The sequence below is a fragment of the Sphaeramia orbicularis genome, chromosome 11 (genome assembly GCF_902148855.1).
Source record: "Sphaeramia orbicularis chromosome 11, fSphaOr1.1, whole genome shotgun sequence".
Taxonomy (NCBI): Eukaryota; Metazoa; Chordata; class Actinopteri; order Kurtiformes; family Apogonidae; genus Sphaeramia; species Sphaeramia orbicularis.
The window spans coordinates 20,453,315-20,468,087 of record NC_043967.1 but is presented as its reverse complement, the minus strand read 5'-3'; the positions used below and the strand labels follow the sequence as shown (position 1 = coordinate 20,468,087).

General features: G+C 34.6%; 1 protein-coding gene across 2 annotated transcripts in view; it reads right to left on the bottom strand.

Moving 5' to 3' along the window:
* The window catches only part of thrb (thyroid hormone receptor beta), a 190,206-nt gene that overhangs the window by 28,472 nt on the left and 146,961 nt on the right, over positions 1-14,773 (bottom strand). Inside the window, exon 3 of one of the 2 annotated variants that reach the window (XM_030148144.1) lies at positions 12,316-12,388. In XM_030148144.1, the coding sequence (XP_030004004.1) occupies positions 12,316-12,322 (7 nt within the window). In that variant the 5' untranslated portion in view covers positions 12,323-12,388. The remainder of the gene's footprint in view (positions 1-12,315; positions 12,389-14,773) is intronic. The other variant, XM_030148145.1, reaches the window with a different exon arrangement.

Here is a 14,773-nt window from a genome sequence, read left to right as displayed (position 1 = left end):
TGGACTACTTTTCCCAAAATACAATGAGATCTATTTTGGGTCGCTGGTAATCTATAAACCCAATTTACTATGAATTCAACCAATAGTTTTGCTGCCAGAGTGTTAACAAAAAAAAACACTGACTTAGCTCCATGCAACTATGTCTGTGCAAATCCATATGTTTTCATTAATTTTTTTTTTATTTAATTTGTATCTTGCACAATCAATCTTTATTTTTTTGCACCTTGATACTCTTACTCTTTGCACAGTACGTCACATCAATTTTGTTTCAGTTTACCTCAAAGTTGGCACATATATAGAGCTAATTCATACGCTGACATCGGCACATGCATAGACATGATGACATCAGCTGGATCGATGCCAAAATAAACTACAATACGTGCAAGGTGTGGAGTTTGTTGTGCCTGGCACCACTTGAATATTTTAGATCAGTAAATGTTTTTAGTCACCGGCAGCTGTTTAGGTCTTTGAGGTTATTAACCAGAAACCAGTGAAAACAATGATTTGCTTAAAATCCAAGCAAAGGAGCAAAACTATTTTCCTTATTTTGCACCACTTCTCCTTTTCAGACCATTGACTCTATGTTGAATAACTGTGTTTACATTGCTCATAGTAAACAGAAGTTGATCACATTATGGCCTTTTCCCCCATTACAGTCATCAATGGCTATGGTTTTATTCTTATTTTAAGAAATGTAGCCGAAGTTTCTTTACCCCTTTGGAAGATTTTTTACTTAATGTGACAACTCAGTTATACTGTATATAATATACAAATATCTGTCTTTGTTTTCATAGGACTGTTTCTGATTCATATGAGATCCAGATTCAGTTTGATTTCCATCTCAAATCACCACATTCAGATTTTTTTACTGATTGATTCAGGATGTTTCAGTTACAATTAAATTTTTTTACTTTAATATATAAGAGATTCCCAGTGTAGTAAGATTCTTCAAATAAGTTTTCGTGCCTAAAACTGAAACTGAGAACTTAACCTTCAGCCGAAATGCTACAGTAATTCTATACATTTATATAATATTGACATTACATATGAGTATATAATATTTTCTACCACTGATTCCTCAGAAATCTGAGCTATAATTATGCCCAAAATGTTACAGCTGAAGTAAATCCTAATATAACCCTATACTCTTGTGCAGGCGTCTGAAATGTGATGCCGTTTCTCCTACTGTGATTTCATCAAACACAGCTATGAGGTTGGAATAAAATGTATGGAGTTATTCACAGAGGAACTGTTCCGAACAATTTACACCACATTTTGATGCTTTTGCTACTGTGAGGGGTTTATGAAACTTTCTGACCTGATTTCCCTGCATGCAGCAGGTTTATTCTGGTCTCATTATTCTTTCTGTTCTGTAGCTTATTTAAATGAATACGGGTTGCAAATAAATCAAGGTTTTCTTTTTTATGATTAACCCATAAAGACCCAGTGCTACATATTTGGCAGTTCTCAAATGGTTCTCTCTGTTTTTAACCTTTCTTCAGTGAAAATCAGATATTTAATATATTGATCACGTAGATGTTCAGAAAAGCTCAGATTAAAGTTGAGGGTTATGATATCAGAAACTGAGAAAACTGAAGAAACAGTGGCTTTATCAGAAAAATCTATCACTAACTGAACATAAACCAAGTGCCTCCTTCCACTGTCATTCATGACACTATATGATTTTATCATATAGTGTCAGTATATATCATATACTATCATATAGTATCATATAGTATATAGTAGAATCAATGTTCTAGAAGGTGACGGTGTTTCCACGGTAACTACAGAGCCTCTGAACGTCCAAATGGGTCATATCTGATGACCATGAAAAGATGAATAACTGTGTTTTATACCAATTATTTACATGGATTGATAGAAAGAGTGAATTAATAGGTATTAAATATGTCACATCAGTAAATGACTTTGGTCACAGGTGGATGTTTGGGTCTTTATGGTTAAATAAATAAATACATAATTTCATAGCTCATACATTTAAGTTTATTCCCAGTGTTGTTGTTTTTTTTCCAGTTCTGGTCATTATTGCTTTTGTGTTTCTCTCTGACCTCATTAAGAACCACATGAGCAGAGGGATGACATCTATTTATCTGCTTCAGGGGGAAACCAACCATTTGGGAACCTGAACAAGTGTGAGCTGTTCAGCTGAACAGCTGAGACACACTACAGATGATATCATCCAGAGACAAACACCAGCTGCTTCAAACATGAATAGCAAGAAAATAAGCAAGCCAAACTGGATTTATACAGTACATTTCATTCCCATGAAGACACAGTGAGGACCCAGTGTATGTCCAGTGGAACCTGTTAGTGCTGTTTACTACAGGGGAGAAAGCTATAGAACAGTGTCATGTCAACAAACATCATAGAGTTTATAGCCAGTGTGCATTTTCTGATTCACTGCATAGCAGCTAATATGACAATGAAATATACTGAGGGTTAAACATCACAAGTTCAACAGGAATACATGAACACTGGCAGAAAAAAATACTAAGAAATTAATGAAAATGATTAACCCTTAGATGCATAAGTGGGTCAAAAAGGACCCAGTTAGGCTGTTTTCTGACAATATCTTTGTAGTGAAAAGTCTATTATTATTTCATATTCCAGCTATTCCTCAAAAAACATGTTATTGACATCATGCCATTTAAATTTTTAACTTGCCTATTATAAATTTAATGAAATTGTAGGTTCATTCATTTTCAATGACACTTTGATTCATTCTACATTCTACAGCAAGACCAAAGGACTCAGTCACAAAATGGATGTTGACATTGTTCTATAATATGCTATATATAGTTTGCTTTTCAAAGTAACATTTTAAAATTGATAAAAATGTTTTAAGAATATAATTAAGAAATTAAAAAATATCTCAAACATGACATCATTTATTTGTGGACAAAAATATACTACAAATGACTGAATGAATATAATTAGGAACCCATGTGCAAGCTTTAACCCATGTTATGCAGCTAGTTTCACTTGATTTGACAACTGAGATGAAACAAAGTCAAAAAAGATATATAATCTTGTCCTTTACACTGACTGGTGGGAAAATGGACATGTCACAGGTATACACTTTAGAAAATGAGCCTACAGTCCACATGTATGAATGAATGTATGTGTGTGTAAACATCTGTAGGAGCCTAAGATGTACACAGGGGAAACTATTGAAAGCAATAACTTAATAATAATAATAATAATAATAATAATAATAATAATAATAATAATGATAATAATAAAATATACAATCTGAGCTCAGTGCCTCACACTTTATAACATCGTTCATTGTCAAACTGGAATCTGTTTGGATGTTTTAATAGAAATATCAATATTTGGATTGCAGCACAAACCTCAAATTTACCATATCAGTGTTTTAGTATATAAATATGTCCAAATACTTTTTACACAGTAGAATATCTATTCACAGTACTCTGCTAAACTAAATCTAGGTCATACAGTGTTACTGGGAAAAACACAAAAAAGTCTCCGAACTGATTTAATCTGCAGTGACGTTTTTGCCTCTGAAATATTAGAGATGGAAATGTTGGTCATGGAACATCACCTTTGATTTCAGGAGGCTCAGTCTGACACAGCGGTTTGCAGTTCAATATAATATTAGATTAATACTTAGATTAACATTACATTAATTAGTTTTCCAGTCGTCCATGCAGGCTTGGAGTTAGATCTAGTCCGAAGCACCTATGTTCTGTGTTCTCTGTGATGGGTCATGGTTTCAGTGTGTCCCGCCCCAATTAGCTCCATTTATAACTGAGCCAGCGTTGGCTCATTTAGAACCATAGACACATCACTCATCTGCTCCACTCCCACAGTTCTTAAATACTCAGTTCTCTCTTCACACACTTACATGTAGAGCCGGAGACATTTCTGGCTGAATCTATTATCATTTTGGAAAACTCTCCAGAATGCTTGTATTTCTTCTTTAACCCTGAGATGAACGAGTGTCTGGACCCTCCACTCTTCCATAAGTGGGCCAAAAATGACCCATGTTAAAATCAATGTGTTTTTATGACACCTTTGTTATTTTGTCATGGTAAAACTAATCATTGGTTTTATAATTTAATCCGCAAAAGAATGATTTCATGCTTCTTCTTACAACCATTTTAAAATGTTTGTTAAACCTTTGTGTTTGATGTTTGCAGGTGTAGATGTAAACCATCTGGTCCATGGTGTCTACACCTCCTTTGGTCTTGCTGTAGAATGTAGAATGAATCAAATGTTCAGATGAAATTCTGTTGAAAATGAATGTGGGTCATTTTTGACCCACCTATGGCATCATGTGGAAGTAATACAAAAACTAAAATTTCATACAATTTATAAAATGCAAGTAAAAAATGTAAATGGCATAATGTCAATAACATGTCTTTTGAGGAATACCTGGAATATGAAATAATAACTTTTGATTATAAAGATACTGCATGAAAACAACCTCACTAGGTCATTTTTGACCCCCTTATGCATCTTAGGGTTAAAGCAATCTTAAACTAACATTAGCTTAACCCATAAAGACCCAAATATCCACTGGTGACCAAAATCATCTACTGATCCACTAATCCATGTAAATAACTGGTATAAAACACAATTTGCCATTTTTTCTTGGTCATCAGATATGACCCATTTGGACGTTCAGAGGCTCTGTGGTTACCGTGGAAACACCATCATCTTCTACAATATTGATTCACCAGTAAAACCCATGGAGTTAGATCAGTGACAGTGGATGGAGACAGTTCTTTTATGCACAGTTAATGGTATATTTTACTGAAAAAGTTACTTTTTCTTCAGTTTTTTCTGTTTTTGATATAATAACCTTTAACTTTAATCAGTGCTTTTATGAACATCTACATGATCAGTAAATTAAATATAGGAAAATACCATATTTTTCACTTAAAAGCACAAAATTCTGAGGGTAATATTAGAATAAGTGTTGATAAATAACTTAAGAAAGGTTGAATAGAGAGTACTTGGGAGCTGCCACAAAAGCAGCACTGGGTCTTTATGGGTTAAGATCTACAGTGTCAAGTAGAACTTGCTTTGACAGAATATATGCATGTCTCTGATGTGAAACTTGACGTTAAAATGACTAAATAATAGTAAAAGAACCAAGCAGAGCTGCCTTGCATCCACATCCTCATTAAAACCTGTTATACTCACCATGTTGCTCACTAATCTGATATCTATGACAAAAGCAAGTAAATCACGCAAATACAGTCCTGTTTGATCTGGTGGAGTAGCCTCAGGGAAGACGCAAACAACACAGGAAAACTGGGACAGACGAATCAAAGCCACGTTTAACCTTTAACCATCCACTTAATATATATACATACGAGTAAGGCATAATGTACAGCAGGAGGTTATTATGCAACAGGCTGATGCAACATTCTGCTGAAGGTGCAGAATGTACTAAAGACATCAGCCAATAAGTAAAGCGTGAATGACTTTACACTGGTAGAAATCTAATAGAATATTAATAGTAGGGGTGTAACGGTACAGAAAAATTTCAGTGCGGTACGTTTTCGGTACAGGGGTCTTCTGTTCAATACATTTTCGATATGTTTTTGGTACAGTGACAGAGACCAGTAAAGGGTTGAGGGTATGCTCCATAACTAGGACATTTCTACAAAATACTGTTCAGTCATTTGTGCATTAAAAGGCACCCCACATGTTATGTATTTTTGAATGTTCAATGTTCATTTATTGCAAACACTGTAATTTACTGAGTATTTTTGAACGCCTCACTGTATTTCCTAAGATGCTGTGAATGTGACCTCACAGTAACGCCACAGCAGAGGCACAGTGAAGGACAAGAGGAGCAGGTTCACTGGATTTTGCCAACTTGAGTTAAAAAATAACAACCTTTTTGCTATAAAGGAACCCGTGGACTCTTTCGTGCCACAAAGTTGCAACAAACCGAAAACCAAAAGTGAAAATTATGCTTAGAACGTCCGACCCGGCTTCTGTGCCTCTGTTATACTCTCTGTTGTCATGTTTTTTGGGGTTTTTTGCTGCTGCTGAATGTATATAGAGGAAACCCTGCACATGGGTTCTGCTTGCCCTTTCTGCTTCCATAGTGTTTGCGTTCTTCACATAGGCTACATGTATTCGTTCGGTACACCTTCATATTATATCGAAGGCTTCAAACTGCAACGGTTTGGTACAAGCGAGTGCACTGTTACACCCCTAGTCAGCAGTGACCAATCAGAGGTGAGTATCCAGAAACAGTTGTCAGTGTGGAAATGATGTGTTTAAATAAACAACGCATCACCAAGTGTATTAATGTGGTAACAAGTGGGAGACAGTGGGAGAAGATATGACAGAGCATATTTAAGACAAAAATCAGAAGAATCTGTTCATTTATGTTTGTGTATAAAATATCACTCAATCTTATCTTTAATTCTTATCCTTCAGTCTTTTATCTCTGGGTTCCTGTTTGCTTCACACATTACATTCACTACAGAAAACCAATTATAGCGATTTAGAATTACAAGAACATATCTTCTGTTTAGGAGATGATGGTGATCTAATTTGTTTCTATTTCATCTTCATATTAATGTTTGTATGCAAAAATCTGCTTTTTTCCCCAGTACATTCCATAGTATATGATGAAGACTGGGCTTGACATTTCCCATAAAAACAACATACTGAACCCACCATTACAGCTTTAATCATTACAAGAGGTCTACAACTGTTTTTCTTTAGTAAATGCATTACTTTGTAGTTTGAGATATGTTTTTTTTTTTTTTTTTACATAACCACTTATGAAAAGAAGTATTCATTGTTTTTCTCATGAATGAATCCACTGTGGCTCTATGGGTAAAACTGATAGATATTATACATATAAGGCTATAAAGGAGTCATATTTTGCTTCATATATACATATAAGGTCAAGACTTCCAACAAACATTTCTCACCATAACTGTTTGAAGCAGCAGCGGTTGCAGTCCATACACTGCAAAAATCTAAATCTTACCAAGTGTATTTTTCTCATTTCTAGTCAAAATATCTCATCACACTTAAAATAAGGCATAATCACCTAAAGAGATGTTTTTGCTTGATTCAAGATTTTTTTTTTTTGTGCTTAATTCATGCAAAAAAATCTGCCAAAGGAAGAAGTGAAAATTATCTTGGTAAGATTTTCAAGATCTATTGTCAAAAAATAAGTTCTTATAACTCACTTACAAGTTACTCTTTAGGTGATTATGTCTTATTTTAAGTGTGATGAGATATTTTGACTAGAAATGAGAAAAATACACTTGGTAAGACTTTGATTTTTGCAGTTTCACTGTACCGGCCATATGTACTTAGACTTGCATTGCTTAATCTTTGAGACAAGCATATGTTACTGGCAGGATCAACCAGGTAGCCCCATCCTACCTAATATGTCCAACCTTTGAGCCAATTACCTAAAATGTTCAGTTAATAGTTGAACAGGACAGAGCAGCACAGCCAATAACCTGCAGGGGGTGGGGCGTGAAGTGGCTCATTTGCATTTAAAGGGCCAGTGCTCAAAACGACCTTTGTGGTGTCATTACTCAAAAATAGGGTTAAAGATGGACCTGTGGAGTTGAATTAATGGAGAATTCAGACCCAAGCATAGCATTTACAGTTTATGTAGACCACAGGGAAGTGTTTTAAAATGCATAATTCCATTAAAAACAAAAGCAAGATATCACTCCTTTAAGAACCCAACACAAATACATCAGTTGTACAAGTCAAAACATGTTTTGTTCTTGAACTGTAGGCGTACATTTACGGTATTGCACATAATGTGGGTTAATGTGTCTTCAGGTGTTTTATTACATGATGTTTCCTGACATCCAGAACGTGGACTGAGCTCATTCCTTCATTTTTTTTAGGATTTCCTCTTGCTCTACTTCTGTCTCATATTTACTAGCCAGTGAAAAGTACAATTTGCCCTAGTTTTGTAAAGGCCAAAGAAAAGCACAGTGGACATGTTGTCCCTTGCAGTTTTGTCAAAGCAGTTCTGTTTATGGCTTCACTTGTTACAGATGAGGAATTCTACTAAAGCTGCACTTAAATTGATTTCACTAATAGCATAAAAAAAAAAAAAAAAAAAAAAAAAACCCTTACCAGTCTAAAAAACTGCACCCAATACCCACATCAGCTGCATAAAATTCAACATGATCTTTAGCTGCAAGAATTTCAGAAGGAGGAAGCCCTGAGGAGATGGAAAAGTATAGAAAACGCTTCTGACAAATGACAAACTTTAAAGAATAAGTCATTTAAAGCCTTTCATAATGTGTAAAGCAAAGTCTGAAGGGGTGTAACATCTAAAGCGGCTCCTCAGAGAAAAGCCCGACATTTTTAATGAAAGCTCCAAAGCTCTGACAGACAGCAGGAAAAGCCAGTAGCTGAGAGGGAGGATAAATATACCATTCTGAATGGCCTCATCTTTCCAGCGGGGGGAGCATTTTTTCTGCTGGCTCTAAAATAGATGGGAGAGGCACTTTAAAAAAATAAGACAGCTATGTATTCAGTCACACAGGTGAGAGGCACACTGATGCTCCTCTGCTTTTCACATCAAATCAACATCAACGTTCATGTGAAAACCCAAAACAACAGCATAGAAATGATCACTCAGTGTGTGTGTCGTCTCGAGGGGATGTGTTCCTCAAATGCTCGCTTGTCTGGGGGTCTATAACATGTGTAAGAGGTTACCAAGGCTATCGGCTAAATCCATACATAATTCACTCAGCATCTGTAGAGGGTAAACAAACACAGCGCCACCTATTGTCGCATCAGTGACACTATAGAGATCCAGGTTTAAAATGGATTAAAAGATCGATCCTCAATGTTTAAGTATTCATGAATGATCCTAGTCTTAAAAAAATAAGTCATTTGGTGCTCACTGGCTTTGGATTTATTTTCTAAAATCTGACACCTATACAATTAAAACTATTTACTGGTTGAATGTGTTAATTTTTTCTTGATTTTATGCAATAAATATTTGTTTATTCCTTATAGTGGACGCTGTTCACCACTAGAGGACCCTGTTTACTGGCAAAAGTGGCAAAAGTGACTCAGTCTGCTATGTAGAATTCAGATGGAGGTTTTTTTTTTTTTTTTTTTTTTTTTTTTTTTTTTCCTTCATCTGATCAAAGCGGTACCAGAATAGTAAAGTATCAGATGCTTGGGAAGTGTCTGTCTGGTTTCTGACACCTCATCGAGTCAAGGTTGTTGTGTGGCTTTAAGGTGGTGTTATAGAGTTTGGTGTGAAACTCATAGAATGCACTTCTGATGTGTGTTTTTCAGATTACGTCACACCCAGCAGTCATCACATTTCTAACGGTCTCCCAGAAATTATGTCATTTTTGGATGAGACGTAACACAAGCTACAATATGTTTTTTTTTAAATTATTATTATTTTAAAAGGGAGCTGTTCTTAACTGTATTTTCGGATTGTAAAAGATGTTAAGTGTATGTAAAGTAAACATCCTTAACTGACAACATCGTCCTTGCTGAATACCTGTTCGTTCTATAGTCAGATTCTAGCTGTGTTTTTAAGGCCACATTTACTGTACTGATGTATGTATTAATATTCATACCACCCTGCTTTTATTGCCTACACCGGTTAGAACACAGCATCGAACAAAAACAACTACAAAGTACAAGGGTCGAAGGCATCCTGATGCTGCTTTTCCACCGCATCTTACCGCTTCAACTTGACTCAAACTGTTTTTCCCACTGCAGACGTGGAACCCCCTTCAATGTAGCTGGTTGTCATAGTAACACTGCCCAAAACTGCCCTGACGTCATCTTCAGCGTGACACAGAACTTTGTCTCCCTCGAAACAACGTGGATTTAAAGCTTGGTGTATAATCATCGGTATAAGTATAATAAATAATAAATACATACAGGATAAGTAGTGGTTTTTCCTATTATTATTATTAGGGTCTGGATGCAGCACCTAAACGCCACATGAAGCGTAATGAAACTGAACTGACTTCTCTAATGCACTTCAAGTTTTCTTTTCTTTATTTAGATATTTTGGATGCTTTAATATATTTTTGTGCACATACAGTCAGTTCCATAAGTATTTGGACAGTGACATTTCAACACCCCCCCCCATATCACAACATGTGCATGTGCAACTACAATGTAAATATGTAAATAATATTTCAATTTAAATGTAAATGCATATTTATAGAAATGCCAGATTTCTTTTTTTTTCCACTTCATATTTCATTACCTGTCTTTTTCTGTCTTGCATGTTATTACTGTTAACTGTGAAATTTGGGATAAATAAAGTCTTATTTTATTTTGGTGATCAGTTGAAAAAAATGGGGTGAAGTTGTACTTCATCCAGCTCCTTTTTGAATGCTTTTTTTTTTTTTTTTTTTTTTAACTTTTTTTTTCTTTTTTTTTAATATATTCGAAATAAAAAAAAATTAAAAATGATCTTACCGTATTCAGACAGTAAAATAAATGTTGCTTTTTTTTGACTGTGTTCATCACCACAGTGGAGTTGACATGAAGCAGTAAAGATGTGGTTGATGTGTGGACTTCCAGCTTTAAATCAATGGCTTTCAATGAAAATAGTGCATGACATTTATTAGGAATTACAACTGTTTTAAACACAGACTGTCCATTTTCAGCGGCTAAAATATAACTGGACAAACTGAGGTCATTATAAATGGGAGGATTGTTTTTCATACTGAATGAAAAGTGTGTTCTGGACTTGGCTGGAGGGTTTTTCTTCACCAGCCATAGAATTCTGTAATCATCCATGTAAGTTGTGTTCTGTTTCCCTCCAGGTCTTTAGGAGTTGCTGAGCTCACCAGTGATTCTTTCTTCTAAGACTGTACCATATGTGATATGTCCACACCTAAAGTTTTTGCTATTTCTCTAGTAGATTTATTTCGGTTTTTCAGCCTAATAACAGCCTCCTTTACTTGCATTAACACGTCTTTGAATCTCATATTGAGAATAAACAGCTACCACATCTACATTCCACATGTGGAATCCACTCCAGACCTTTAATGTGCTTCATTTGTCATAGAATAACTAGGGAATAGGACACATCTGGACATGAAGCTGCTGTCAGTTGGTAGTAATTAACCTCTGAAAATGGACAGATTTTATGATAAATGGTTTTAGTTCTGCAATATTTTTATTAAAGCTGAACATCCACATCTCCATCATACCTTGGTTGTTTCATTTCAGATCTGCTGTGATGGTGATAAATGATCGAATGTGTCTTATAGAATGTAAGTTCTTATGGAATTGACTGTACATGATACAAAATGGTCCAAAATTATACTAGATTATACAGTTATGGAAAAAATTATTAGACCATTAAAAGTAATAAAAAAAATAGTTATGCAATCAAGTACTAACTCCTGTGTGTATCATGTGACTAAAACAGACAGAAAATAAAACACTGAATGCCTAAAAGCACTGTTTTTGTCAGTACAATGCCATAGTTACTGATGTAAGAACTGAAGTGATTTTGGTTATTATCAAGAAAACATGGAAAATGCCTAGATATCAGCTCTGAAATTAAACTCTTATGAGGTATTTTTGTTGTTATCATTATATTTGTGCAAACAAATGTACCTTTAGTTGTACCAGGCATTAAAATGAACAAGAAATTGAAGAAAACAAGGGATGGTCTAATCATTTTTCTGTGACTGTATAGTTCTCTCCTCAAGCACACACTAGGTTTTTCACCAAACTTCATGAAAATTCTACATCCCAAACAGCACTGAGGTTTGCTTAAAAATCCTGCAAATAAATGTAACACAGGCTGTAGTACATAACTTTTTCTTCTTTTTTTTTAGGTGCCAAAGGAAACACTAAAAATCCACATACATTTCACCATTTGTGTCTTAAGGGAAACCAAAAAAGACAAGTCGAGGTTGAAGTTGAGTTGGTAGCATGAGGTGGAAAAGCACCATTAGTGACCCGGCTGTGAGGTTTGAGTCCCATTACTGAACATGAGTAGAGTGTCTGATTAACATGTATCTTTTTTGTTTTTAAATGTTCTATAGAGTCCCTGATTTTTTTATTGAAACTAAAAATAATGGCCTATAACTTTCTTATCCTTCTCAGTTGAAAAGTTAGGTGATGCTTCACAGTTTTTATACGTTTAAACTCACTGTCAAAGAACATTTATCTGTCATTTTTGAGAAAAGACATTTAATTTCTTTGTGTGGCTCTTCTAACTTGGCCGTAAAATCAACCCCTGGTTTTGTTTTTGCAAAGAAAGGTTCTACTTCAACTGTGAGTGTGTGCTGTGGAGGATACAATCAGTCTTACCTGACATACTGGTGGGGTTCAAGGCCGAAACGTCATCCTCAGATCCTCCTCAGACATCTGGGTACCTACCTAGCTGAACAGAGGAAAACCAGCAGTCACACAGTGTATTCTGGGTAATAGCACACAACAACAACAGCGCTTCAGACCAGTTGTCCTAAAGGTATTTTGTGCTGGTTATCTGCACTGTGCCATCTTGAAAAACAGCTAAAACTGTGAGTGAAGACGAATTGGACCACTGTGATGGTGTGAAATAAGTGTCTGATTTACACCTTAGGAAGCCACTATTACAGTCTGTCAAAGCTAACACTGCACACAGACTGTTAAAGAGCAGGGCATTTCCCTCCTGTGTAGGGTGACATCTAGTGGCAGAACCTGGTTACCCTTGCATTTTCTATTTACAAAGGTTAATAATTAAGCAACAAGTACTAATGCTGCAAGACAGACACTGATCTGATGTATTTATGTTGTTACTTCACGGCTGTAACATTAACTTCTTGCAAATTTATGTATTATAATGTCATATTTAATGACCAGTCGGAATAGAAATATTTGTTTGAATTTATTATTTTTTTTGATTGAAATCTTTATTTCGAACATGCAGTCAGTGAAATCAAAACAAAATCAACCAACAAAATATTAGTAATGATACATAAAAGGTTGATAAGTAAACAAAAAAAACCAAAACAATAATAAATTCATTAAATTAAACATGTTCGACAAGGAGTAGGAAGAAGTAAAAACTTATATACTCCTACCCTCAATCTCTATTCTACTATTCCTTATGATCTCTATATAGCAATTATTTTTTGTATGAATATCAATGTAATAATAATAATAATGATAATAATAATAATAATAATAATAATAATAATAATAATAACAGCAATAATATAATAATAACAATAATAACAACAACGATAATAATAGTGTAACGATATCACAGGTCCGTATTCCTATATACACTAATATAATACCCATTTACAAATTATCATACCAGTATCAGCACTCTTAGATATCAATAAAAAGTAAAAAACAAACAAAAACCAAATACACATATACATACAGGGTGGGGAAGCAAAATTTACAATATTTTGAGGCAGGGATTGAAAGACAGTGTATGACCAATTAGTTTATTGAAAGTCATGAGAATTTATTTGCCACAAGAAAATTGACATAATAGAAAATGTTTTTATTCTATGTGTCCTCCTTCTTTCTCAATAACTGCCTTCACACACTTCCTGAAACTTGCGCAAGTGTTCCTCAAATATTCGGGTGACAACTTCTCCCATTCTTCTTTAATAGTATCTTCCAGACTTTCTCGTAATAGTTTTGCTCATAGTCATTCTCTTCTTTCCATTATAAACAGTCTTTATGGACACTCCAACTATTTTTGAAATCTCCTTTGGTGTGACGAGTGCATTCAGCAAATCACACACTCTTTGACGTTTGCTTTCCTGATTACTCATATGGGCAAAAGTTTCTGAAAAGGTATGGATAATAGTGTTAGGTATGATTATGACATCAATATATGTTTGGTTTCAAAACAATTGACGTAGTGCCTGCTGAGAAAAAACAACTAAATGTTCATTGTAAATTTTGCTTCCCCACCCTGTATATAATATAAACACTTATAATATTCTATATTGTCCTATATAGTAATATAATAATAATATATTCATATATCCATATTTAAACTAGATATTATCCACACATATGTCGCAAAGGCCCACTCTGAAAAACAAACTGATTCCCCCCAAGTCCTTTCCCCTCTATATTTTGTAAAAATCATTTGTTTGTATTTGTTTGTATTTATTGCATAATGAGTATTTTCTGTACATTTTTAACAGTGTGGTCTATTTCAATGTGAATACTTACTGTTAGAAACACATTAACATGGGTCATGAAAAACAGAGGTAAACTAATGCTAATAATCAGCACAACTGTCAATGCACACCAGTACTGATCATGTTCTGGATGTTTTATTTAACCTTTAAAGACCCATAGCCATTTTTGTGGTGACTTCCAAATGAATTTTTCCCTACGTTTAACCTTTTCTAAATGAGTTCTCATCCTGTTATCGAAGATTATTCTCTGCATTTTGTGGTTTTTTGTCAAAATAAGGTATTTTCCTGATTTAAATGACCATATAGATCTTCGTGCAAGCTCAGTAAATTTAAATACAGTTTAGGTTATTACATTAAACAGAGAAAACTGGAGAAAGAGTGACTTCTTCAGCAAAATATATCATTATCTGAGTATAAGAACAAGCGTCTACAACTACTGTCTGTCAAACTACATGAGCTTTGCTTGAAAATCAATGTTGGAATAAATAGAGTCTCTGAAAATCCAAAAAAAGACATCTCATGATGATGAAAAGTTTGGAAATAAATTTTTCTCTGAATTATTTCACTGTATCGATAGGATTTGTGGTTATATAACATTCTTGAACATTTTGTAT